The sequence below is a fragment of the Amphimedon queenslandica genome, unplaced genomic scaffold, assembly GCF_000090795.2.
Source record: "Amphimedon queenslandica unplaced genomic scaffold, v1.1 AMPQUscaffold_13457, whole genome shotgun sequence".
Taxonomy (NCBI): domain Eukaryota; kingdom Metazoa; phylum Porifera; class Demospongiae; order Haplosclerida; family Niphatidae; genus Amphimedon; species Amphimedon queenslandica.
The window spans coordinates 111,392-137,180 of NW_003546307.1; the positions used below are offsets into that span (position 1 = coordinate 111,392).

Genomic DNA, 25,789 nt, shown 5'->3' on the forward strand with positions numbered 1-25,789 from the left:
TTGATCACGTGATCTGGGAACTATGATACCAGAACGCTAATAAACAACTGGCCAGTGGTGAGTTTTCTCATAGCTCATAATCTCACAGCAATCACTGGCATTGGAGTCCATGCACTCCATCAAATCATCGCTGTTGGTCTCTGATAAGTAGTGACATTTAACGCTCTCCTTTTTGTGTAGCAGTCGTTGTTGAAGGCTTTAATAGTCAATCAGTAAGGACCCAGACACTCATCAAGGCAGTAGACTCTAATATTCAGGGCAGACTCTGACTGGTGAGTTAGTTTGCATGTCTCACCACAAACAATGTACTTTCCCCGGTCGAAACGGGACGAGACTGCAGCACCAGTCTGTAGTTTCACCAGAGATCATGAATGGATCAACTGACTACAGTGCATTCTCTGGCTTGCAGCAACAAGACTGCAGAACAAGCAACCTCCAGTCGCCTTCCCCTCCCTTTCTCTACATTAATGGTAGGAAAAGTAGCAATCCTAATCCTCAGTTCTTGTCTTCCTCACCTCCTCCTTCGCTGTATCTTGGTCTCTTTCCTCAGAGGATTGTAGCAGACATACGTGATCAATCCAGTGTAGAGACAAGGAAGGCAGCCATTAACTCCATACACGGAACCCTCCGTGATACAAAGGACAAAGCCATACTTGTCGAAAGTCTCCAAGAAATTGTGTCACTCGTCACTCCTTCACTGAATGACGGAAATTTCAAGATTGTTCTAACGACACTTCAACTAGTCGACGATCTCGTTAGCAAAACTGGCTCTGCCATACTCCCCTTTCTTCCCATGCTCCTCTCTCACTACCTCGACAAAGTTGGCACACACAAGTACATGGTCAAACAAACTGGAATGAAAGTCCTGCTTCATCTCATGACGGTCCTCTCACCTTCTCCGGTCATCAATGAAATAATAAATTTCGGGAGCAGACACAAGCAAGGCAAAGTCCGTGAAGAGACTCTTAATATTGTCATTGCTTCACTCCTCACATTCCCTAGCTCTGAGTTCTCTCTAGCCAGCCTTGTAGAGCAAGTCACTCCGCTACTTATTGATACTAAGCAAACGGTCAGACAGGCTTGTCTTGAAGCTTGCGCTGTGCTTGCTGACAGACTTGGAAGAGAGCAGATGCACATTTTACTGACTGCAGTTCTCAGCTTACAGCGAATCATGACTAACACGAATACTGAGAACCTTCACGTCGCATTTCAGAGTAGACTCTCCCGCAAGAAACTCCCTCACCTCAACGAGGACGGGCTCGTCAATCATGTAGTGAATGTATCTAATGGTCGGGCTGCCCCTGGAGGAGACAGACAATTGACAGGAGCTGATGTTAACTGGATACTGGATGGTAAAAGTAGCACATTGTCAGCTAACTCTCGTAGCCAATCGACCAGTGGCCCTCTAAAGAGCGCAGGGAAGAAACTACCTTGGGATAGCGAACCTGCTAAAGTAAGTATACCTGCATTGTACGCACTTAGTTATAAAACAATTGTACATTTTTACTTAAGTACATGTATCTATAATACTATACATGTACATGTACATGTATATATGATTATGTAGTACATCAGCTTGCATATTATTACATGTACATTCAAATCTGCTTATAGATGTGTGAGAGCCTGTATCTATTAATGGCAAGTGTACACGAGACAGAGTCCACATACCACGTTTAGTGTGTGCCTTGTATGGTATGAAAGTATTAGCACTTGTTGAGTCTTCGAGACACTCGACCTGGTGATACACTCGAGTGATTGTGCATCATTCCAGCACAATAGGCCAATCCTTTTATGTGGTTGCATGAATTTTTATATTCTCCCCTTGAGCTTGTGGCTATCGGGAAAGGTGTCATACCTCAATGGAGGTGATATAAAGTTTGGGCAAATTAGCACTTGCTCATTATTGATTTCGTGTGAATTATTGATATTCTCAATTTTTAACACATGCCACAGTCCACAGGTACTACTGGTGGATATGCATCTTTAGCACTGAAGCAGCAAGTGACAGCTAGCTCTAGTTTACCAGTAGGCCAGTCATCAACATTAGGAGGTGGAGGAGGAGTAACAGGAGCAAGTAACAAGGCATCTAAAGGATACTCTGATATTTATAGGACAAGCAATGAAACTGGTAATGGAGACTCCCGTTCCTTCCAGCCATCGTCCATTGGACCAATGAAGCACTCCAGGGTAGTGTACACTGGAGGGTCTACTGTCAGTGGAGGAGGCAATGGTCCTGGGTCTAAGGGAATACCTGGGTCTTCATCTCTCTCTACTACTTGGCCACGTCAAAATGGATCTTATGGTAACAATCACTTTACTAAAGGTAGCACAGCAAGACAGATATCAGCAGATAACACTGGCCTATCAGGTAATGACTGATTCCTTATAGTAATACCTAAAAGTGTAATATAAAGAATGCAATGTGGGCACTGTATTGTACAGATAAAAGAATGTTTTAGTGTTCAAAAATGTGTATTAATTTAGTCTGCTTGGTGACTGTAGCATTACTTCATACAGTGTACATGTACTTATTACTTATCAAAAGCTCATGTGCCATATGTACTATACAAACTTTATCATATCATATTACCAGCCCATTCCTACACACACAGTCTGTACATGTACATGTACATGTACATTATGCTACTTGTTATTGTCCAACACCATCATGAATAGCCATAAATACCACTCCTGATGATAAATATTGTTGAACCATCCCATCTTACATGTATAAAGTATTCACTACATCCCATTGATATTCACAGCTTCATTATCGATTATTAGGCAATTTACTTGGTCCGTCTAAATTGCCAGCTATTGATGCTCGGCCATCGTCTAAACCGATTGTCCGTAATCCACTTCCGTTTCACCCCCAACCTCCTCCTCTTTCATCTCACTCACCCCCACCTCCCTCCTTCCCAATTCACGCCTCACTGGCTAACGGGATACCACCAGACAGTCCAACACATATTGAAGAGGTATATGAAACTTCACTCTCTCCATGTTCATTAATGCTTGCAACACTAATCTTTAGCAAATTGATAAATACCTACAGTAGATGTATATAAGACTAATGTATGTAATACTGTTATAAAAGTATAGCACTAACACTAATGCATGCACACGTATATGCACTTTACATGGAAATGTCTATGTTCTTTATTACCAATAATTTTCTTGTTATTTTGCATGTAGAGTTTCCTAATTGGCGGTAATGATGATGATGATTATTACAATATCCCGGTTGATGACTCACAGTTGAATAACAGTCTCAGCTCATCTCTAACATCACTCCTTTTTAACAGAGACATGCAGTCGGCCACCGCCTCAGGAGAAAGAACGGTAAGCGTTTTCTAGCTACATCTACATGTACATGTATATGTACATTCTCTTTTTTTTATAGCCAACTGTTGATTCTTTGAGTCAAATACGTAAGAAAGCTGCGGATTGGAAGGCAGAGATATTATCAGTCCAGTGCTCTGCCTCAACATCTCCAACAAGCACTCCACCAAGAATGCACAAGCAATTTATGATTAATGGAAGAATGGAGTTTGAGTATGTTTATACTAAATTACTAATGCACATTGTGTTGCATTTTGACTTTAATTCTTCCTCAAAATTAATATCTAACTCTGTACTCTCTTCTATTTCCTGCCTGTAATTCTACATGTTCTTCATTTTCTTTCTCTACCTTTCTTCTTAGGACTGTATCAGCCCCTGTTGCTCTAAAGAGAGAGAGACCTCTGAAAGACAAGAACGCTCCAATGGAAGCCAATTCCTTCCTAACCTCTCCCAATAAGCAGCAAGGGCAGCAGCAGAGACTCTCAGGAGGGGGAGAAGGAGGGAAGGTCGGGGGAGCAAGGAGAAATGGAGGAGGAGGAACAATCCCCCGAAGAGAGAGTGACCCATCCTTTCAATCAAGACCCAGTGAGTTGCATAAGAAACAGAGTCCAATGAAGAAGACACCTCTCAAGATGTTTAAGACTCCTCCTCGGAAGTATCATCAGGAGAGGATGGACGAGGAGGGAGAGGGATCGCCTGATTTACCCTTTGTACACGATCTTGAGGCTAACCCAGAGTTTATAAGTCCTCCTAAGCTTAAGATGAATCCGGTTCCTCCCGGCGGGCGTACAATTAAGAAAATAAGTCCGACCAAAGCTGCGAGTGCTCCCCAGAAATCCAGCACCAGTATATCTCAGGCTAACAGCACTAGTAACTCAGCTCCTGTCTATAGACTCGGCTCTCAAGAACCTCTTGTTGAGGAAGAGGCTTCAGAGACTGATGCAAGACTGCAAGAGCTCTCTCCTTTAGTATATCCAGAGAATGCAATGAGACAAGCACTGGAAGGACTGAGGAAAGGGACCGAGGAGTGGGAAGAGAAACGCGAGGCTTTGCTTGTATTGAGGCGACTCTCTGCCTGGCATAAGCCCATCATTATACCACAGCTACACACTGTTCTCATAGCTGTGGAGAAAGAGGTACATGTACATACAAAGTTATACACACACTTGTATAGTACATGTATAGAAGAGTGCATGAACATGTACATGTAGTATTATGGACTTTTGTACAATTTAATTTTTTAAAATTGTACATGTACATGCATACATGTTCAATGGTGGGAAGTAGGTAGTGACCCGAAGGGTTTATTTTATGATTCAAATTATCATTATTTCATAAAGACACAATAAATGCTCTTGAGGGAATTAGTGCGTGTGTACAAGTTGCAAAAGATCCTCTCATTGTTATGAGAGATGATCAATGAACTCTTGTCCTTTAAGAATAAATTATACAATAATTATTCTCAGCACTATAGCTAATTATTGTTGTATTATTGCTTTCAAGAGTAGATAATACAGTTATATACTCTCCCTACATTATCTACTCTTGTTGATTTTTAGGTGAAAAATCTAAGATCTCAAGTAGCAAGGAGTGCTATTGCTTGCCTTGGTGACATGTTTGGATACTTAGCAAAAGAAATGGAAATAGTAAGACCTTTACACCATTGCACAAAGTAATAATATTTAATTTAAATCTATTGTCACAGTCACTAGATGCTCTTCTTAAGACACTACTCCATGTTGGCTCAAAATCAAATAACTTCTATCGCGAGGACACAGAGAAAGCACTATACTTAGCATGCAACAGTGTATCACCTGCAAAATGTCTCCAGGGACTGATGAATGGTGGACTCAGCCACGGGAGCCAACTAATCCGTAGACAAGTGGCACAGTTTATGTGTGTTACTGTGGAGGTTCATGGAGCAGCTAAGATAGTGAGACTACCTCGTGACGTGCTAGATAGAGTTATAAATGCAACAGCGATCCTTCTGGGAGATGCTGACCCACTGGCTAGGTAGGTATAATGACAAAGCATTAGTAGCATGTACATGTACATGTACATACATGTATTATGCATTATATGTACTTGTTTTTAACACTGAGCAGATATTAATGTGATTATGTTTTAGGTATCAGGCACGTAAGATGCTCAATATGCTCTACTCTTGTCCAGAGTTTGATGAGCTGGCAAGGAAGGCACTTAATGATCATCAATATGCAAAGATTAAGGAAACAGCTGAACACATTAAAGTCAAGGTACATGTACTGTACATGTAATGGATTCATTAATGTAGTACATGTACATCACTGCTTTTTGAATGGCTCAAAATTTTACTGCTGATACATATTGATGTCCTTATGCTGTTCAGAAAGTTTGAGCTGATTCCAACTTCAATTTTTTGAGTTATGACCATTTTAAAAAATTGGCCAAAATCTGAAAAATTCTCTGTACTATAGCCCATGGTTTTTTTCCAAAAAATGGCTCCAAAATTACCTCCAATTTTTATTATATTTTTTGATGCATATTGATGTCCTTATGCTGTGTAGAAAGTTTGAATTGATTCCGACAAAAATTTTTAAAGTTATGACCATTTTAAAAAATTGGCCAAAATCTGAAAAATTCCCTGTACTATAGCTCATGGTTTTTTCCAAAAAATGGCTCCGAAATCACCCCAATTTTTATTATATTTTTTGATACATATTGATGTACTTATGCTGTGTAGAAAGTTTGAGCTGATTCTGACTTAAATTTTTAAAGTTATGACCATTTTAAAAAATCGGCCAAAATCTGAAAAATACCCTGTACTATAGCCCATGGTTTTTTCCAAAAAATGGATCCGAAATCACCCCCAATTTTTATTATATTTTCTGATACATATTGATGTCCTTATGCTATGTAAAAAGTTTGAGCTGATTCCGACTGAAAATTTTTTAATTACGGCTATACACACATAATATACATGTACCTTGAATTCTATTCCTTACTCATAATGCATATATCCATTTATAGGGTTTAGGTAAACCTCCTACAGACTCTCAGTCAGCAAAGGCGACGGCTCGTCTCTCAGTCTCTCAATATTCTTCAGCCGGCGCGTCCTCACCTGGTAAAGGCCAGTCTCCACCTAAAGTCAAAAAGAGGCGGAGCTCAATATCTGGACTTCCTGGTAATGGTGGGAGTGGTCAAGTACTCATAGAGCCGGGCGGAGTCCTCCCGCCAACAAGTGCCCCTCCGCCCGACTCGAGTGCAGTCCTGGATATTGTGAGCAAAATGAAAGCAACTGATTGGAAGGAGAGACAAGAGGCCATCAATGAGCTAGAGCAGTACATTATTACTCATCCTAATAGCCTGGGATCCAATCTAGTTAAAGTGAGAGAAATAGGAGAGAGAAAGAGAAGGTTTCTTAATCTTCATGCATATTGATCTCCTTATGCTACAGTTACATGTACATGTACATACACGTACATGTTCATTAATGTGACTATTAGCATAACTTTATCACTATATGCAACTTTCTTGCTAGGTGTTTGATGTATTCAATGAGAGACTAAGTGATAAGAACAGTAAGGTCAACCTTCACGCTTTGCAAGCATTCCAGAGATTAGTCCCAATCCTTAACCAGCAGCTTTCCCCAGTGCTACCAACACTAGTGGAGGCTCTATCAGGGACTGTGGCTTCAAGATATCCAGCTATACACTCTGCTGCTCTCAATGCCATTGATTCACTCATGCAGACTGTTGGTAAGAATAAAGAGCACTGGTTTTGTTACTATTGCAGCATTTAAAGCATAATGTGTGTACATAATAATAATATATACCCATACATGTACTGTATGCATGTACATGTACAATGTATTGCGTACATACATGTAATGGTGTATACATATACATTTACATGTATAATGTATTTTTCTGTAGATTGTACATTGTTATTTCCCCCACTTGCCTCGGCAGCACAGAATGGCAATGCAAGAGTCCAGCCTATAATGCTCAAGAAATTATCAGGTGACTAGTCCAGTATTAGTAAATCCTCTTATTAATTATTTCTCACACCTCATTGCTGGCTTCCTTGCACTATTAGTGTAAGGGACTGCTAATTTAAGACTTAAACCCACCTACTATAAATCACGCCTTGAGCTTCAGAATTAACACTTTGTGTTATGCACCTAAAAAGGCAGCTACTGTATAAACACTTTTGTTGATGTGGATGTGCATCTACATGTACAAAGTTATCATTTACATATACTCATACATGTACATGTACACATATTTCTTGATGTGTTTGCAAACAAAGAAATAAAGTAATTCATTTGTAACATTTTTTAGATTTAATTCCATACGTGTATGGCCAGAAGCCCGGTTTAGTCCAGCGTATTGGTCTCCCGGTCCTGTGGAAGGTCCTATCCTCTCGTTCTCCAGCGACAGGAGAAGCTAAGCAAGCTATACTGAGACTCACTGAGGTACTTCAGTTGTGTCTTGGTCCCAGTCTGCAGGAGAGCGCTTCTCAGCTGTCGCCAACTCAACAACAAAAACTACAAGAATTGGTTCAGACTTTACACTTGCAAAACAGATAATCAGAACAAGCTGCTCCCCTTTCCTCTCTCACTCTTTCTCTCCGTCTTTTGTCTTGTTTATCCTAATTGCCCTCTCTTTCTGTAAACTATAAACTTCAAATCAGATTTCATTTGATTATTGTTATATATAAGCATTATAATGTACACACACACACACACACTGAATAATAATTATTAAATAAATATTATTGTTATTATTATGAAAGTGAAGCACATGCATTGCAACTCAATACAGTTTTCTTGGCATATTTCATGCTGCTACTCTGTGGCTAATGACAAAAAATTTTTTTAACTAACAGTTTTTATCAATGAAAGATTAGCTACTGCAATCACATTAATAAATAATAATAATGATAGAGTTAGTTTAGTCGTAGTAATCATGGTGGCATATTCTTGTGGACTCAGATTAAGCATCGGGGATAAGCCAGGGGTTAACCTTTAAGGCTATCCCTTCATGACTGAATACACAAGAAATACCAAACAAGCATCATACTAGAAAGGAAAAAAATAATAAAACCATCATTGTTATTATTATCATTCTTTAAGGCATACCTACAACTCTACATAAGGCCCACTTCATGAGCTGGCTTTATCAATGGCACTGGTGATCTTGGCCATCTTTTCATCACTGTCAACAAATCCATTACCATCCTACAAAGAATTAACAACAAAAGAAGTAAAGACACATGCGAGCATTTTAACATGCACATGTAGTACGTAAATAAAAGTACATGTACATGAATTATAACAAGTTTTTGTAGTTTCACTTCAACTAAAAACATAATATTATAACTGACTATTTTAGAATGGATTAGTGCCTCGTTGACAAAAACTTCAAACTTTCCCGAAATGTTTGGCGTCCTCTCTTCCTCCTACACGTATGGGATGACAAGTTATAAATAGGATTGGGGGAAAAAACTCACAAATTTGATACCAGACCCGTACTTCTTGGACAACTCAGTCTTCAGCCTGTCCACCTGTAAAGAGAGTTTGAATATAAAAGAAGAAAGGAGATAAAGAAAGGCTATGTTATGTATCTTACCCGGCCTTTGTAGCCTCATCCACCACTAGAGGAAAGAAAGAAATCATAATATATATAGAGTCTAGTCTGGCAAATGAGCCAGACTAATAAATGGAGTCATCATTCAGACATTCTTATTCATCGCTAATCAGTGGTTTACTCACCAATAAACGACTTTTACTAGAACAACCATGACAAAAAGGTGTTTCTATAGTACTTGTTCGCAGCTGTTGAGGACTTGGAGGGTCAAAACTGAAAAAATGCAAGTAGCAAGTTGCTGTAAAATTATTACAAAATATGCGATCACGTGATCCTAAGCATGTATATTACAGATGCAGTACAGTTGCTAGGATACTACAAACTTGTCACCTTATGCATGGATGAGAACAAGCCTGCAGTGAAAATCAAAGTGACCTTTTGGTGAGTTCTTTTTTTGCTAATAATAATAATTATTATTATTTTTTCTATTTCTCAGTGGTGGATGAGGATACAGCAAAAGGGTGAGTATTTAAAAACGCAATGTTAGTGATTTTTTATCACTGCATAGTTCAACGACTTTCAAAAGTATATTGAACCATACTTTGCAAAGGGGACAATCCAAGTAGTTAGTATCATAGTTAAAAGCTAGATGATGTGAAAATCACGTTTATAGATAGGTGAAAACACCGCCACAATCACAAATCTCTTTGAAGTAGAAGTGAATGGAAGAATTATTCATTCAAAAAAGGTTTTTGAAGCAGTAGTAGATCTATAATGGTGGATAAGTTCTAGATATTATATTTGTATTTCCTCTATAGGATGGGGATGGATTTGTTGACAATGAATTTAAAAAGAATAAAATCAAAGCTGCAGTACAACTCGCCTTAAGAACAGCATCTCACAATAGTGAATAATAATAATTAGTAGATCAATCATTACCAATACTCATGATACAATGAAGAGTTTAGCTAAAAGGTCACTGTTATAGTACAGACTGAGCTAAATCTCTGACTTTCATCACTCTGAGTATTGCTGTATTGAGCCTATAATAAAAGCTGTTAAATTTATTCTAAATCATTAATCTTTTCATTTGGTTGTATAAACAATTACAAACATGCAAGACACTTATGTGATAGTGTTATTTTGTCCTAAAACTATCATTATAGTCTATTATTATAATAAAGAGGAATTAGTTCATTTGGGAAATCCTCTCTGTCTTTCCATCTGTGTCCACATGTAGTTGAGGTTAAGCTTGAGGTGGCTAACATTAAGGGAAAGTTTCCTCGATAAAGGTTGAGTAAGAGCCTTCATGTCAGGCTGTCCCTCGCCAGACCAGTTTAAGAGATCGGTAAAAAACTTCATCCACAAAACACGATCATAGTTTCTACACAATAAAAAATTGGTATACAATAAAATGGAGTAAGTTTTACAAAAATAATTATACAAATATCTCTTTCTACTCTGTCAGACCTGGGCAGAGATTTGCTTGGTACATATTCTCCAGTCATGGCATTCTTGATGACCTCCATATAGTCCAAGTGCAGCAAAACGTGAACTGTACCAGCAATGCAATGAAGATCAGTCTGTGGAAAATACAATAAAAATTAATAAAACATCATGAAATCAAAAAATATATATATTAATATATTATTATTAGCAGTAGTAGTTGTTATTTTTTTCTCACATGCCAGCTCCATGGCTCATTATTAAGCATCTGGATGCATTGAAATGAGTCCGTACCACAGGAACCAACGAACTGAGTACCACGTGGGAATGATTGGGCATCAATAGCACGACCAAAGTCCAAGAGACAAACACCACGCCCTCTTATTGATGTATAATCAGTAATAGGTCTACAATATTCAATAATTATTAATCATAAATTTAATTTAATGTGATAGCGTTTAGGCCTACCTAATATCTCTTAGCATGATGTTGTCTGGTTTAATGTCAGCATGAATGATGCCACAGCAGTGTAGTGCTTCAACCAGTTGGCATATCTCTGTTGTATAATAAAGTAAGACTGCCTCTGTTAGCTTCTTGCTCGTTGTCCGACATGTATTGACTAAATCCTACATGTGCATGTATAGTAGAATGAGAATGATAAAGTTAACAGTTCTGTGTATACTATCAATGACTATAGTCCATGGTTTTTTTTTCAAAAAAATGGCTCCAAAATCACCCCCAATTTTTATTATATTTTCTGATGTATATTGATGTCCTTATGCTATGTAAAAAGTTTGAGCTGATTCCGATAAAAAAATTTCGAGTTATGGCCATTTAAAGAAATCGGCCAAAATCTGAAAAATACCCTGTACTATAGCCCATGGTTTTTTTCAAAAAATGGCTCCGAAATCACCCCCAATTTTTATTATATTTTCTGATGTATATTGATGTCCTTATGCTATGTAGAAAGTTTGAACCGATTCCAAGCTCAAATTTTTGAGTTATGGCCATTTAAAGAAATTTGCCAAAATCTGAAAAATTCCCTGTACTATAGCCCATGGTTTTATCCAAAAAATGGCCTCAACATTACCCCTAATGTTTATTATATTTTCTGATGGACATTAATGTCGTCATGCTATACAAAAACATTTATTATTACCAATAGAGTTCCGTGTGGATAATAATTGTAAGCAATTATGCTGGAATTAGTATACAAATGAACAGCATCAACACTCATGAAACATTGAGACTAGAAAAAGAAAAAAAACACAACAACTTAAAACCAGACTGCAGCTAGTGTAGGCCCAGTGTGACATACAAACTTAAGAAGATCGTTTGCCTTTAGTCTTTTGTGAAGCTCTTCGATAATGGCAACTTCCCACAAACAGGGAGGGTTTTGAATCTAAAATAAAAATAAAAATTCAAAATGTTCAAGATCCTGCACTTTGATGCTAAAATAAAATATTTCTTGCATTGGGCATTAATAATAGACCTACTGCACCTTGAGCGCTTTTGTACTTCCATTCATCATCTTAACATTATAAACGGAGGCAAATCCTCCCTTGGCCAGTTTACCAATGACACTACAAGACGATCCATCGGCTAGTGTAACAGTGTGACCCGTTGTCATACTCGGAGAAGACTTCGGCAGTCGGTGAACAGGGGTAACAGTGATTGGTAAAGACTGGAGCATAAACTGGATCGTCTCTGGAGTGAACGGGTTTACCTGTCGCTTTAAATTCATGACACCTAGCGATCGTAAGTCTTGAACCTCTACAATAAAAAGAATGACAGAAAGAGTAGCATATACGTGTACATGTACCAGCATAAGTATATTAATATTCTAAATAATAGACAGAGCAAATCAGTGCATAATAGATACAGCAAAGGCAACCCCTCCTCTGTATTAATGATAAATCACTGATAGAGAGGGAAAGGAAGAGAAGACTGCAGTAGTATCTTACCAGGTGGTTCTTCATCTTCATTGTGCTGGGACTGTTGGCTGATATTAGCTGACCTGCTGGCATTAGAATGAGTTGATAAGTTCTTACTGCTACAAGTCGTGGTGCTGCCCGAGGAGCTGCTGCAATAGCTACGAGACTCTTCTTGTATCGGGTCTAAGTGCTGACCTCTGAAACTGTACGGCTGCATAATAGGAGGGGCGGGGTCTGTTTGTGGGAGGGGCTGCGAAGGAGGAGGAGGAGGAGGAGGGGGAGGGAGTGAGGGTACAGGAAGAGGAGGAGGAGGAGGGAGAGGTTTGGTGTTGCTGCTCTGAGGCGAGTAGGACTGAATAGCTGTCACGTCAAATGGAGCCAAACCTACACAATATTAGAAGAACATGTATGCTTAATAGTAAAGTCTATATCTACTTTTGATTGCATGCAAATATATTTATTTCACATTTTGATATACATTAGCATTTTTATTTTAATTTTAGCAATGACATAAGTTATAATTTTAATGATCACACTTAGATATCCCTCACTACTTTTACAATAATATTACTCCAATTGACTGACCTACTCTCCTACCACCACACGGTGTGCTAGTAGGATCATCAGAGAGGTACCCAGGTATAAAGAAACTAGGATCAATAGTCTCATTAACCAGAGGGTGAGAATGAGTGCCACTTTCAGGTGAGATGCTTTCAGCCTCTTGTTCATTAGTAGGTGGAGTAGTAACACTCTGTGGTACAGGGAGAGCATCAAGTGGAGGAGGGAGAGGATTATTTATAGAGAAAGGAACTGGCAAGGAATGAGTAGAGGATACAGGGTTGGTGATATTAGGTAATGGCTGCTCTTGGTTAGTAATTGAAGACGGTACTGGGAAGTTATGCGAGTGAAGAGAGGTAGAGATAGTGACGGGAGCTTTTTGAGATAGAGAAAGTTTCTCTATTGATGCGAGACAATGAGATCTGAAAGGAGAGAAATAAAAATATCAATAATAATAATAATAAGCAAATTAAATCTCTATTATTAAGCTCACAAATAAGGAAAAGAAAGGGATACTATACTCAATAAATAATTATTTTAAAAGCAGTCACTTACGAGGCATCAGATGTAGTTAGAGGAACACTTGACAAAGATGGTGCACAATTTAATACTTTCATTGGCATTGTGTTGGAAGAAGCAGTTTGTGGCCTAATGGTAATTTTCAAGGATATATAATGTCAGAAAATAATGCATACTGTGAAGGATGGCTAATGGAAGCTTCATCATAAACACTTTTATCTTGAGGTAATACTTGTAATGGAGGCCTTGCAGGAGGAGCTGATTGCCTATCAAGGAATGAATGAAGACAAGAATTATGTACAATCATTACTTGAAAGATGGCTGGTTAATAGAGGCTTCTTCATAAACACTAAATGAGGTCAGAGATTTATCCTGAGGTAATACTTGTAATGGAGGCTTTGCAGGAGGAGCAGATTGTCTGGAAAAGAAAAAGAATGAAGAAGAAAATTTTACTGATTACTTGAAGGAAGGCTGGTTAATGGAGGCTTCTTCATAAACACTAAATGAACCCATTGATTTATCCTGAGGTAATACTTGTAATGGAGGCCTTGCAGGAGCTGATTGTCTATAAAGAAATGAATGAAGACAAGAATTATGTTTATTACTTGAAAGATGGCTGGTTAATGGATGTTTCTTCATAAACACTAAAAGAGGTCAGAGATTTATCCTGAGGTAATACTTGTAATGGAGGCCTTGCAGAAGGAGCTGATTGTCTATCAAGAAAATGAATAAAGACAAGAATTATGTACAATCATTACTTGAAAGATGGCTGGTTAATAGAGGCTTCTTCATAAACACTAAATGATGTCAAAGATTTATCCTGAGGTAATACTTGTAATGGAGGCCTTGCAGAAGGAGCAGATTGCCTATAAAGATAATGAATGAAGACAAAAATAATGTTTATTACTTGAAAGATGGCTGGTTAATGGATGCTTCTTCATAAACACTAAATGAGGTCAAAGATTTATCCTGAGGTAATACTTGTAATGGAGGCCTTGCAGAAGGAGCAGATTGCCTATAAAGATAATGAATGAAGACAAAAATAATGTTTATTACTTGAAAGATGGCTGGTTAATGGATGCTTCTTCATAAACACTAAATGAGGTCAAAGATTTATCCTGAGGTAATACTTGTAATGGAGGCCTTGCAGAAGGAGCAGACTGCCTATCAAGAAATGAATGAAGACAAGAATTATGTTCATTACTTAAAAGATGGCTGATTAATGGATGCTTCTTCATAAACACTAAATGAGGTCAAAGATTTATCCTGAGGTAATACTTGTAATGGAGGCCTTGCAGAAGGAGCTGATTGCCTATAAAAAATGAATGAAGACAAAAATTATGTTTATTACTTGAAAGATGGCTGGTTAATGGAGGCTTCTTCATAAACACTAAATGATGTCAAAGATTTATCCTGAGGTAATACTTGTAATGGAGGCCTTGCAGAAGGAACAGATTGCCTATAAAGAAAATGAATGAAGACAAAAATTATGTTTATTACTTGAAAGATGGCTGGTTAATGGATGCTTCTTCATAAACACTAAATGAGGTCAAAGATTTTTCTTGAGGTAATACTTGTAATGGAGGCCTTGTAGATTGTCTGAATATAATAAAACATAACAATTAGAGAGAGACATGTAAATATCTGTTACCCTGCTGCAGGCTGGTTAATGGATACTTGACTATCATTATATACAGAAAAAGAATCCAATCTGCCCTCTTGTGACACAGCACTATATAAAGAAATAAATGAAAAATAGTATAAACAAAATGATAATAAATGAAATGAATGGAGGTAAAATATTACTATTAGTCTCACATTGATGATATTGGTACTGAACTGGTGCCAATATCTGTTTCCAATGTACGACTTAGTTGTGACACTGGTTTTGTCTTAGGACTATAATATAACAACATGAAAAAAATTGAAAAAAAAAACATGTGTAATTTTTACCATGGCAGCTTATTATTAGCATAAAGAGACTCAGAACTATGCGTGTACCTGTAAAAAAACCAAACACTAAAAACTCTCATCATTTAAATAACTGGTCTCACTGCAACGACTGATGGACTTGATCAGAATGTCTCTCTTGTTTTAGAACGGTCTTCTCTTTAAACATCTTCGCCTCTTCCTCTGACTGGCATGCAGAGCTCACCAGACTGTCCGATTCACTAAAACTAAGAGCACCTTTCATGGAGAAGGAGGCTCCATTATAACTGTACTGATGGCTGTAATAAAAAGAAGACCTTTATATAATAATCACATTATACATGTACACATTATTAATTACATTATCATTTACAGTTTAACACAAAAGGGCATGTACATGTATGTAATATAATAAGAAAATTAATTAAGAATCAATTCTATACTCTGATCAACAGTATACCTGTATGATTCAGATGCACTTGGTGTAAAATCAAACTGATTGAGGCTGACAGGTAAGTTTTCCTTTTCTTGAAGCTCACGAGTCATGTTTCCACCTGGCTCTTCCTTTGATAACACTGAGAGAGAGGGGCGTCAATGTATAACAGAACATAATATATACCTAATATTAGAGGGTTCTGCCTCACCTAATAGTTTTTCAGGTTTATGCTCCATCAAGTGTAAGACTTCACGTCCCTTCTCCATGGAGGCCACCACGGGGACGTTGACCGTAATATTACCACAGTACGCCTCAGTCATGTCCATGTCACAATCAGGAGATGGCGAGGGGCAATATCTTGTACGGGATGCCCTCAACTCTTCCAGGCATACATCACGTTTAGCATCCACCCCGTCCGGATAAACGAGGTGCTTTGGATACATTATTAGCTGCTTTGATGGCACTTGACTATAAAAATCAAGAATAATAAAAGAAACCGAGAGAAACTTACTTGTTAGCTGCCATTTTGAGTTTGTATAAAAATTAAAATTATTGCTTAACCGCCCATTAGTTTTCTGAGCATGCGCATTAGTCCAGTCTGCGAAATCAGACCACGCCTTAAACTATATAAACCACGCCTTAATTAATTAATAGTTAATAAAAACAGATTTAATGTTAAAAATGTGATCTGTAGTGAACAGGTTGAGAAGATCTTCTGTTGACAAAGTATCCGAGTTTATACAAATCAGGTGGTTGGAATGAAAATGTGTTGTAAGATTAGATGTGAAAAAACATTCTGCGCATGTGCACTAAAAATAATCTTGATCATTCAATTTTGAAGTATAAATTTTTTCCAAAAATTCAAAGTTGGTATTACAAGAATGAGAAAGGAGAGACAGTGAAAGATACATTGTGATGGTGTACAGTATAAGTGTGTGTGTGTGTGTGTGTGTGAGTGTGTACTGATGCATTAGGGTGTCATTATTTTGAGAAGAGAGAGCATGAGACAATAGCATCACAACAAACTATGAAATTATGTCAATCTTTGATTCAACCACATTCTCAGTTGATGGAGTTGTGCTGCTGACCCCAATTGGCTCAAGGATCGAGTCCAAAGTCCCTGCAGCTGAGAGACCCTCGGCCAGAGTACTTGGTAAATTCGTACTTATGTCAAGAGCTTGTATAGCCATTTCACCTGATGAAGAAGTGTCTAATGTGAGCTCTTGAGGATCAGGACTGACATCTTGTGTTGTCACTGTAGTGAATGGAAGCTGCACTAAGCCACCTGTAGGGCAAAAGAGGATTTTAAATAGTTAATATTTTCAACATTAGTATAATTGTTTCTATGACATACCTCCGATTGTAGAGATGGTCAAATGTCCACCGGAGAGGGGTATCTTGGCTCCAGCAATGGGAGCGGCAGTGACAGCTGTAATGAAAGACTTGACAGGAGATACAGCAATAGACAATGGAGTTGGGGAAGCAGAGAGAACAGATGAAGCAGGAGGGCTACCTTTAGTCTAAAAAAGTGAAAAAGGAAATTTGACATTCATTCTATTAAATATACATGAACATGCACGTTTTTTTTAAATGCTACATATTATGCATACAACTTCATAAATACCTGATTTCTTGCCTGCTTGGCATGTGAGAGCATGTGTGACTTGAGATTCGTTGATTGGGCAAAGCGCTTGTTGCAACCATCAAACGGGCACACGTAGGGACGATCGCCAGTGTGAATCCTAATGTGAGTCCTCAGGTTGAAATCAAGAGAGAACCTCTTACCACAGCCCTCAAATGTACACTAAGAAGATAAAAGAGAAAAAGATTATGCGTAATAACTACTAATAAAGACTGTCCTAAAGACTATAGGAACATTAAAAGAAGTGATATCACATAATTCCCTTTCACTTGTAGTCATTTGGAATTAGAGTGACATAATGTAATAAAAATTGCATTAACACATGCTCCTTCAGCTGCGGTGCTAATCTGGGAACTCCAGTGACTACCTATAGACACATTGCACATACTTACTTGAAATGGTTTCTCTCCTGTGTGGACCAGTTGATGTCTCTTGAGTTTAGAGCTCTCCACAAAAGCTTTGCCACACTCAGCACACACGTGGACTCTGGGACCGTGAGTATGAAGGTGCTTCCTCATGGCAGCATTGTCACGGAATAACTTATTGCAACCCTAAAGACAATAAAAGGGAAGGAAAGAAATGAATTAGAAAGTAATGAACAAAAGAGGGCAATGGTCCACACAATGTAATAATAATAACAATGATGTTATTTTTATTCAGGACAAAAGAACCTCAAGATAGAATTACTTTGTGAGGGCAGGGAATAGTACGATCCATTCCATCATCTTTCTTCTGGAGTCTCATTTTTCTTGTAGACCTGGAGAGAATACAAAAAATGACGCAGCTATCATGCAAGTACTTACTTAGTAAACTCTACTATGGATTCAGGGTCTGAGAAATCGAACCCCGGTATGCCCTCAGGGGGTATCTTACGCCCTCTTGTGTACTCGTAAAAATCAGGTTCTTTTTGTTCCGAGAGATGCTTTCGTTGATCTACAAAAAGAAAACACAAACAAAAAGATGATTATAAACCTTTTTCTGTATGAATTCACATAAGCTATTTTGTAAATTAAAAATCACTGATAAAATTTAATATTTGCAATACAAGACCCACCCACGCATATATGCTTTAAAATAAAGTGTGAGGATTACGAACATAAACCCTCTGGCTATAGGTATGCGTGGGCGGATCAGGACAGCTGTCATACATAAGTAGAGGCATTGGTAAGTGTCACATGATCCGCCCACACGTACCTGTAGTCCAAATATTGACGGAAAACTCTCCTCCGTCTAGCGTTTTTATGGGCACTTTACGCTGCAACCACCGGCGTGGGGTCTTGGCTGGATCAAAACTCGCTTCGTTTGCTTCTTTCGAGTCTTTGACGCTCTGTGACGTGGCAAGTGGGATGGGGTTACGACGCGACACGAATCTCGCACCTTTTCGTCCCTTCCGGCTCTTCTTCCTCGGGTTGGAGCGAGAGGAGGAAGCAGCAGAGCGTCTCTTCCTAGAGGACATGACCTCGTGGTCGCTTCCTTCCTCGTTAGGAGTGTTGTACTCGGCAGAGGAACCGCCTGGCATCCCGTCATCTTGCTGGTCCGTGTTCTGGAGAGCTATGATGACGTTATCCACCGGATCTATGACTTCTGTAGTAGTTAAAACATTCTCTGTAGTCGTTTCGACCTCTTCTTGTACAATATAGTCGAGATCTCCTGGCCCGCCGGATTGGCCCTGGAGGATAGTCTCAACTTCCACGCCATCTTCCACGGACCCCGAGACGGCTATATTCTCCACAACCTCCTCCACGTTTATCTCCGGTTCCGAATCAGACGCCATCTTAGTGAGGAGGACCCGTCCCGGTCGCTGTGTGTCGTCAGGATAAAGATGGCAGCTACTCTTTAGCTCAGTTCTCTCTTGGGGATGAGAAATGTGGACGATCACGTGAGAGTCACATTCCTGCTCTTTCATTGGTCACTTGAGTGTGGTCGTTATGGAAACTCAGCTCAGTGGGAGGGGCTTGTATTGGAAGCAATTAAAAGGTGAGATGGATAGGATATCTGATGTCAGTATTGGTCCTTTGAGAGATTCTAAGTATATTCAGTGCTACCAAGTGTCTTACAAACAAGTAAGACAAACCATACACTTTTTATATACTATGAAATCAGATCAATTTGGGATTATTTTATCAAACAGACTCATCTACAAGTGTTGTATGTTATTAAACACATTTATAATGATTCATTTCCTCTTAGAATGGTAAACAGAGGTACTGGGACTGCCTGAGACAGCATGACAGGTACAATGATGTCTGTGTGAGAGATTTAAAAGCTTTTTTTGTAGTGTTGGTATCCTGATTTATAATGTAACGAGACAAGCATTAGTTGTCGTAACTCAGTTCAGACCAGGTAATTTTATATAACATACTTCACAAGTTTAGTGACTCGGTTTTTTTGCAGCTGTGTACATGTCTTCTAATCGCCCTGTCTGGGAAAACTCGGAGATATTTACCAGTGGATCACTCAATATGAAGGCAGACAAAGGATCAGAGTCTCAGGTTGGCCCTGAAAGTGATGCAACTGCACCTAAATACGGCCCATCAAGTGAAGGAATGACATACGAACTATGTGCTGGTATCGTCGACAAGGATATACCACTAGCAGAGATTGCTCGGGAGGAAGTTCAAGAGGAAACAGGCTACCAAGTCAAGACGGAAAACCTTCAGTATATAACGAGTTTCTGGAGCAACATAGGCACGGCTGGCTCAAAGCAATCGCTCTTCTATTGCGAAGTGACTGATGACATGATAGTTGGGAGTGGAGGGGGCAATCAACATGAGGGGGAAATGATTGATGTATTGGATATTCCTATCAGTACAATTGATGAATTTATTGTAGACGAAAGCAAGAAGAAATCAATGGGACTTTGTTTCGGATTTTCATGGTTTGCAAAGAATGTTTTACCCAAGCAGAAAAATGGTCAATAAGAATTATTATTTTTTTGATTGATGGTATCATAGGTACTATTTAAATTATTTATATATTTTTAAATAATAATAATTATTATTAATTTATTATTATTATCATTATTTAAAAATTTGGTGATAATACAATGTTAGTACCATACAAAGTGAAGCAAGTTATAATTATTATTGTTAATTATTTCTTGAAAAACTTGAGCCATGTGACAAGAATCAGTATTAATACTTCCACTATTATCACAGCAATGAGAATAAATCGATTTTGAACAGTTCTAGGAAAAGGAGAATGACAAATTTATGTGCTCTAGTGTTAATATGAGTCATGTGAGACATAATTAACACAAAAAGCTTCACTATTGGCAAGCACAGTTATAATCTTTATTTATTTCTTACTGGCAGGCAATTTTTCGAAGCAAACTTCTAGTCTGATTCATTTGAGCATCAAAACCAGACACCTAATTGATAAATAAGACAGAACAAATCCATGTACAACATAAGAACATGCATATGTATCAGAAAAAATTATAAAAATAAAAAATTCTCTCCTAGTCATTTTTGATGAAATTTGGTCAAAGACCATGTACTATAGTACAGGGGCTTTGGCCCAGTTTTTGAGCAACTTATAGCTATTTTCATAATCAGACTGCTTCATAAAAATGGCATATCAAATTGAACAATATTCAGACACAATGACTAAACATTGTTAGAATATAATTTCAGGCTCTGCAATGAATGAAAAACCTCCATTGCCTCACCCTATCTCTAGTACGCAATAATGTCTGTCTTTGTTCTCCCAGTTCATTAACTATATTGTCAGCAATTTGATCTAATATAAGAGAAAGTGCATATCATATTATGTCAAGGGTTTACCTGTTTCAGCTGATATCTCTTGAGCCTTGTGGACGCTATAAGTTGCCCTCTTCATAGCCTCAGTGTTCCTCAATACTTGATCATAGCCATCGTTTGTTGCCTGACATAAAAAAGTAAATATTATAGATGCTTGGTTTTGAATTCTTACTCCAAATGATGTGGAATCATCATCTCTAGATAGTAGCTCAGTACGAGCTGATTTTGAAGAATAAGATATCTAAATAAAATTATGAAAAGTTCCCATTTTATTGGTACATTCGTATATTAATTTCCCTCCTACCAGGTTTCTTTTCAATGAGTTGAGTTCATTCTTATAACGTGCCATACTAAGGTTGTACTCTTGTTGGAACGAGCGAGGGGCTCTTTTAAGTTCCACCTGTAACTGACTGTACTACAAAGGTATAAAATGACACCTTTAAAGCACAAAATTTGATTAAAATACTTCATTCTCAGCATCTTCCAACTTGTGTTCAGCTTGTCTCACGTATCTTCTCAGTTCGTCTACAAATAGGAAGGTTATCTTAATGATTCACAAGCTAATAGCCTACCTCCTCTTAAGCTAGGTAGTGTGTGGGAAACGAGCGCTTCTAGGTCTCTCAGTTGAGACTTTAAATTCTCTTCGTATCTCTCTAGCCTCTCTGAAGACATTATTGTTCTAGCCCCACCCACAACAATATGAATTAATTCTAAATTCTAGATTATTTTTGGTCAGCAGGATAAAATGGTATGGTTATTAATTTCGTTGATTTTTCTCTCTATTTTTCTGAGGATATATTGCTCTCCATTAGATGTACTGATAGTCTCCACACCTTTTGTTGGTCATTCTTTTAGAGTCTTATCAATTGGGGAGGAGTTAGCAAGAAAAGGTCATAACGTTACGTTCATGTCATTGGATAACTGGGTCAACATGAGAAATAAGGCGATTGAAAGAGGAATGAGTTATTTGTCAGCAGGTAGACATGATGCTGAGGAAGGGGAATGGCGAGAGTTTGTGTTGAAGAGAATAGAATTGTCTGCTCAGAGTCCTTTTACGCTACTAGCTGACTTTAAGCTATTGACAGAGTCAAGGAAATTGTTGAGTTTCGACGCCATAGTGGAATTCCTCATTAGACAAGATTTGAAGCAATGGGATGTGATTGTCACCGAGAAAGAATTACTACAAAGTGTTCCGTGTATTGCAAAAAGTCAAGGGATTCCTGTTGTTACTGTTACAAGCTATTACTCTTATAACACGGAATCACCTCCCTGGCCGTTCCCTTCTTACCAATCGGGTCATTCAGAGAACTTAACATTCAAAGGACGATTTTTAAGTTTTTTAGTCACTGTCGGTCACAGGTTCTTGCATGCAGTCTCACTAAAAAGGATAATCTCGGGTTCCTCAACGACTGAAAGACTATGCTCTGATAATTTCAAGTATCCCATAGAATCAGGATGGGAAGTCCCATTACTCGTCAGTACAGTACTTGGTCTTGAATATCCTCGAGTTCTCTCACCAATGACTCATTATGTTGGACCGCTCCTCTCTCGACATCTACTTAATGCTTCACTTGAATTTAACAGTCATCTTTGGAAATGGTTGGAAACTAAAAGTAATAAAAGTGTCATATACATTAGTATGGGCTCACTGGTCTCCATAAGCACTGATCTTGCCCATGCATTCATTGATGGCATCAAAGACACAAATTATTCTGTTGTATGGTCTTTAAGTGACTTGAATAAGAATGTCATTCCAAATGTAGTGAAACTACATCCTGAGAAATATCACATCTCATCCTGGATACCTCAGTTAGCATTGCTACAACATAGCTCCATATTCTTGGCTATACTCCATGGAGGTGCCAATGGTGTCCATGAGGCTCTATATCATGGGGTCCCTGGGATCTTGATACCATTTGTTAATGACCAGTTTGACTGGTCTGTGAGGGTTGAGGATGCTGGTGTGGGCATACAACTACTACCACATCAAGTGACATCCTCCTCCATAAAGGAGAGCATTCAAAGGATTGAATCTACAGATGAGTATCACAAGAAAGCAAGTCTACTGAGTGTACTGATGAGGAGAGCAGGAGGTACAAATGAAGCAGTTGAACTCATTGAATTTTATGCCACTTATGGATATGACCATCTCATACCAGCCCCTATAAAATACAAATGGAATTGGATGGCATATTATAATATTGATGTGTACGCCATTATTAGTTGCTTTGTATTAACATCAATGTGGATCTTTAAAAAGTGTTGCTGTAAGTGTTGTTGTTGGTCAATGAACAAAAAGTTAAAACAAAGTTAGCTGTAATGATTGTTATTATTTAGTCATTCCATTTAATATATGGTTTACATTCTCTTTTTCTATCATACAGTCCACTTAAATCTGTATAATATTGTTGTGAATCTAATTTAGAATTTTTATGTATTTTTTCACAAAGATGACACCATCTTGTATTCCAACTGTCTGTATCAATATTCCATTTGTTTCTCCATTCAAAAAACTTATTGTATCTCTCTTTACTCTCTCCGACATACTTTAAATAATCGGCCAGTTCTTTAGCAGTTTTAAATTTGCTTGCATCAATGTATGATCCCGGTGGTACTATTAGTGGATTAGACAGATTAGCTCCTGATAGTATGACTGGAACAGCTTCATTTGTATATGCATTCCTATAAGTTTTCTCAGTGATATAGTCTACACATAATGAGTTCTCGAATGCCAAAAAAAATTTTGAGTGCTTGATCTGTGAATGACTCTCAGTAACAGATAGCCACTTGCCATTACAAGTTCCCATTAGGTTAACATCAATGTATTTCATTAGACTCCTCACTGCTTTCAATCTATCATACACACAATGGCTGATCAGTGCACTGACTTCAATTGTCTTTCCTTTAAGGTAATTTCTTTGATGATCAAAGCCACTCTTAAACTGTCCTGGGAAAACAAGAGCATAAGTACCTTTAATGTCAGAGTCGAGCCTGTAAGTCATAGTCCAGTTGAAGAGAGGACGTTTTAAGAAATAATGAATTGGACTTCTAACTGGACTCTCCCCATTCATGTACACCCACATTTGACTTTGGTTTCGTTCGAGGGAAAAGACTTCGAGGAAGTCACTGAGAAAATGTGCTCCACTAGAATGAAAAACTACAGCACTGCTTTTATAATAATAGTCTTTGTTTTCAGTGAAATAGCATGCATAAGTCCCACAATGGCGGATGCCTTCAAAAGGCCAAGAATGAGCAAATAATAAGGTCCAGAATAAGATGATTGTTTGATTTTCTTGAGGCAATGGAGTATTCTGTGTGACAGCCTCTGGTTTCTGTTGCATTCTGTACACAAAATACGCTACCAGGATCAGTAACAGGAGCAACAATAGTCGAAACAGGTTCTCCATAAACTTCATTTTAGTCAAATAGGTGTGGCTCAAACTCAGCCACACCTCCCACCAAATGATAATAATGAAAAATAAAAAATTAATTCCATCTAATATAAGGTTTGCATTCTCTCTCCTTGCTGTATAGGCCACTGAGATCAGCGTAAACTTTTGTTTCTGCTGGACTGCTTTCGTGTATCTTGTCACAGAGTTTACACAATACATCCCAATTTGTCGTGTTAATATTCCAACTAGCTCTCCATTCAAAAAACTTATTGTATAACACTTCACTCTCCCCAACATACTTTAAATAATCAGCCAGTTCTTTAGCAGTTTTAAATTTGCTTGCATCAATGTATGATCCTGGTGGTACTATTAGTGGGTTAGACAGATTAGCTCCTGATAGTATGACTGGAACAGCTTCATTTGTATATGCATTCCTATAAGTTTTCTCAGTCACATAATCTTCACATAATGAGTTCTCAAATGATAAGTAAAATTTTGAGCTCTGAATTTGCAAATGACTCTCAGTAACAGACAACCTCTTGCCAGTACAAGCTCCCATTAGGTTAACATCAATGTATTTCATTAGACTCCTCACTGCTTTCAATCTATCATACACACAATGGCTGATCAGTGCACTGACTTCAATTGTCTTTCCTTTAAGATAGTTCTTGTAAGGATCAAAGCCATCTTGAAATTTCCCAGGAAATGTATATCCATAGACACCTTTGACATCAGAGTCAGTTCTATAAGAGATTGACCAATTGAAAATTGGATAGTTCCTCAAAAAATGATAAATTGGACGATTCACTGGAGACTCGCCACTTACAAGGATCCAGCGTTGCTTTTCGGGTCGCTTAAGATTAACTGCATTAAGTACGTCAGTCAGAAAACCCCATGCACATTTACTAAATATGACTGCACTGCTGTTAGAAAACAGCTTCTTGTTTGAAGTGAAGTAGCAACTGTGTTCACCACAATGACGCTTGCCTTCATCAATAGGCCACTTTGCTCTGCTAAATAGAGTCCAGAATAGTATGATTGGTTGCTCATTAGTATCAAGGTTTAGATCAGGGTCAATCTCAGTCCTTTCTTCTTGTACAAAAAGTGCAATGAAGAATACTAATAGTGGCAGAACAAAGCAAAAAAGTCCAGACAAACCTTTACCAAACATTTAGAAATAATTCACAATTCAGTGAATTCACATCCTGTCTACTTAATTATTATATCCTGTCTATATTATGGGCGTGGTCAATAATT

General features: G+C 38.1%; 8 protein-coding genes and 2 long non-coding RNA genes across 24 annotated transcripts; 4 read left to right on the forward strand and 6 right to left on the reverse strand.

Moving 5' to 3' along the window:
* The first annotated feature begins 71 nt into the window (after positions 1-71).
* LOC100640871 (crescerin-1-like) lies at positions 72-8,232 on the forward strand. Its single transcript, XM_019994951.1, has 13 exons — positions 72-1,453; positions 1,957-2,371; positions 2,788-2,981; positions 3,199-3,345; positions 3,407-3,558; positions 3,707-4,481; positions 4,905-4,991; positions 5,051-5,358; positions 5,474-5,600; positions 6,355-6,711; positions 6,866-7,082; positions 7,260-7,346; positions 7,668-8,232. Exons 1-13 carry the CDS (start codon positions 287-289, stop codon positions 7,913-7,915), a joined length of 4,281 nt encoding a protein of 1,426 aa, XP_019850510.1. The 5' UTR covers positions 72-286; the 3' UTR covers positions 7,916-8,232.
* LOC100640994 (uncharacterized) lies at positions 8,199-9,246 on the reverse strand. The gene is made up of 6 exons (XR_002184533.1): positions 9,101-9,246; positions 8,958-8,982; positions 8,839-8,892; positions 8,713-8,787; positions 8,468-8,566; positions 8,199-8,407 (listed from the first exon to the last, which is right to left on the reverse strand). It is a non-coding gene; the product is annotated as an uncharacterized LOC100640994 (long non-coding RNA).
* Positions 9,247-9,270: 24 nt separating this feature from the next.
* LOC100641121 (uncharacterized) lies at positions 9,271-10,069 on the forward strand. Its single transcript, XR_898148.2, has 5 exons — positions 9,271-9,356; positions 9,412-9,436; positions 9,484-9,540; positions 9,589-9,663; positions 9,734-10,069. It is a non-coding gene; the product is annotated as an uncharacterized LOC100641121 (long non-coding RNA).
* LOC105312288 (formin-like protein 6) lies at positions 9,979-16,270 on the reverse strand. 14 transcript variants are annotated; one of them, XM_019994952.1, is made up of 27 exons: positions 16,249-16,270; positions 15,946-16,205; positions 15,762-15,876; positions 15,427-15,600; positions 15,326-15,373; positions 15,191-15,271; positions 15,024-15,104; positions 14,873-14,971; positions 14,724-14,831; positions 14,577-14,684; positions 14,429-14,536; positions 14,280-14,387; positions 14,131-14,238; positions 13,978-14,085; positions 13,833-13,937; positions 13,683-13,790; positions 13,549-13,638; positions 13,409-13,501; positions 12,881-13,275; positions 12,326-12,679; positions 11,863-12,134; positions 11,680-11,763; positions 11,521-11,610; positions 10,830-10,987; positions 10,600-10,768; positions 10,386-10,498; positions 9,979-10,299 (listed from the first exon to the last, which is right to left on the reverse strand). In XM_019994952.1, exons 1-27 carry the CDS (start codon positions 16,260-16,262, stop codon positions 10,110-10,112), a joined length of 3,741 nt encoding a protein of 1,246 aa, XP_019850511.1. In that variant the 5' UTR covers positions 16,263-16,270; the 3' UTR covers positions 9,979-10,109. The 14 variants fall into 14 exon arrangements, with proteins under 14 accessions (XP_019850511.1, XP_019850512.1, XP_019850515.1 ...); XM_019994953.1 differs by lacking the exon at positions 15,191-15,271; XM_019994956.1 differs by lacking the exon at positions 14,724-14,831.
* Positions 16,271-16,565: 295 nt separating this feature from the next.
* On the reverse strand, positions 16,566-19,352 carry LOC100639226 (zinc finger protein 236-like). Of its 2 annotated transcripts, none has more exons than XM_019994987.1 (7): positions 18,574-19,352; positions 18,183-18,312; positions 18,067-18,136; positions 17,772-17,930; positions 17,362-17,541; positions 17,092-17,257; positions 16,566-17,022 (listed from the first exon to the last, which is right to left on the reverse strand). In XM_019994987.1, exons 1-7 carry the CDS (start codon positions 19,283-19,285, stop codon positions 16,763-16,765), a joined length of 1,677 nt encoding a protein of 558 aa, XP_019850546.1. In that variant the 5' UTR covers positions 19,286-19,352; the 3' UTR covers positions 16,566-16,762. The 2 variants fall into 2 exon arrangements, with proteins under 2 accessions (XP_019850546.1, XP_019850547.1); XM_019994988.1 differs by having other exon boundaries at positions 18,757-19,349.
* A 4-nt stretch (positions 19,353-19,356) lies between these two features.
* Positions 19,357-20,439, forward strand: LOC100641248 (uridine diphosphate glucose pyrophosphatase-like). The gene is made up of 4 exons (XM_003385531.3): positions 19,357-19,442; positions 19,570-19,613; positions 19,658-19,722; positions 19,774-20,439. The coding sequence occupies exons 1-4, from the start codon at positions 19,362-19,364 to the stop codon at positions 20,298-20,300; spliced, it is 717 nt and encodes a 238-aa protein (XP_003385579.1). The 5' UTR covers positions 19,357-19,361; the 3' UTR covers positions 20,301-20,439.
* Positions 20,411-21,888, reverse strand: LOC100639353 (vesicle transport through interaction with t-SNAREs homolog 1B-like). The gene is made up of 8 exons (XM_003385517.3): positions 21,713-21,888; positions 21,607-21,665; positions 21,445-21,555; positions 21,313-21,381; positions 21,165-21,264; positions 21,050-21,120; positions 20,688-20,749; positions 20,411-20,566 (listed from the first exon to the last, which is right to left on the reverse strand). The coding sequence occupies exons 1-8, from the start codon at positions 21,810-21,812 to the stop codon at positions 20,473-20,475; spliced, it is 666 nt and encodes a 221-aa protein (XP_003385565.1). The 5' UTR covers positions 21,813-21,888; the 3' UTR covers positions 20,411-20,472.
* On the forward strand, positions 21,871-23,524 carry LOC105312289 (UDP-glucuronosyltransferase 3A2-like). Its single transcript, XM_011404819.2, has one exon. It carries the CDS (start codon positions 21,886-21,888, stop codon positions 23,452-23,454), a length of 1,569 nt encoding a protein of 522 aa, XP_011403121.2. The 5' UTR covers positions 21,871-21,885; the 3' UTR covers positions 23,455-23,524.
* Positions 23,403-24,570, reverse strand: LOC100641373 (alpha-(1,3)-fucosyltransferase 6-like). Its single transcript, XM_003385532.2, has one exon. The coding sequence runs from the start codon at positions 24,554-24,556 to the stop codon at positions 23,474-23,476; it is 1,083 nt and encodes a 360-aa protein (XP_003385580.1). The 5' UTR covers positions 24,557-24,570; the 3' UTR covers positions 23,403-23,473.
* LOC100641501 (galactoside 3(4)-L-fucosyltransferase-like) lies at positions 24,540-25,718 on the reverse strand. The gene has a single exon (XM_003385533.2). It carries the CDS (start codon positions 25,701-25,703, stop codon positions 24,627-24,629), a length of 1,077 nt encoding a protein of 358 aa, XP_003385581.1. The 5' UTR covers positions 25,704-25,718; the 3' UTR covers positions 24,540-24,626.
* Positions 25,719-25,789: the final 71 nt, after the last annotated feature.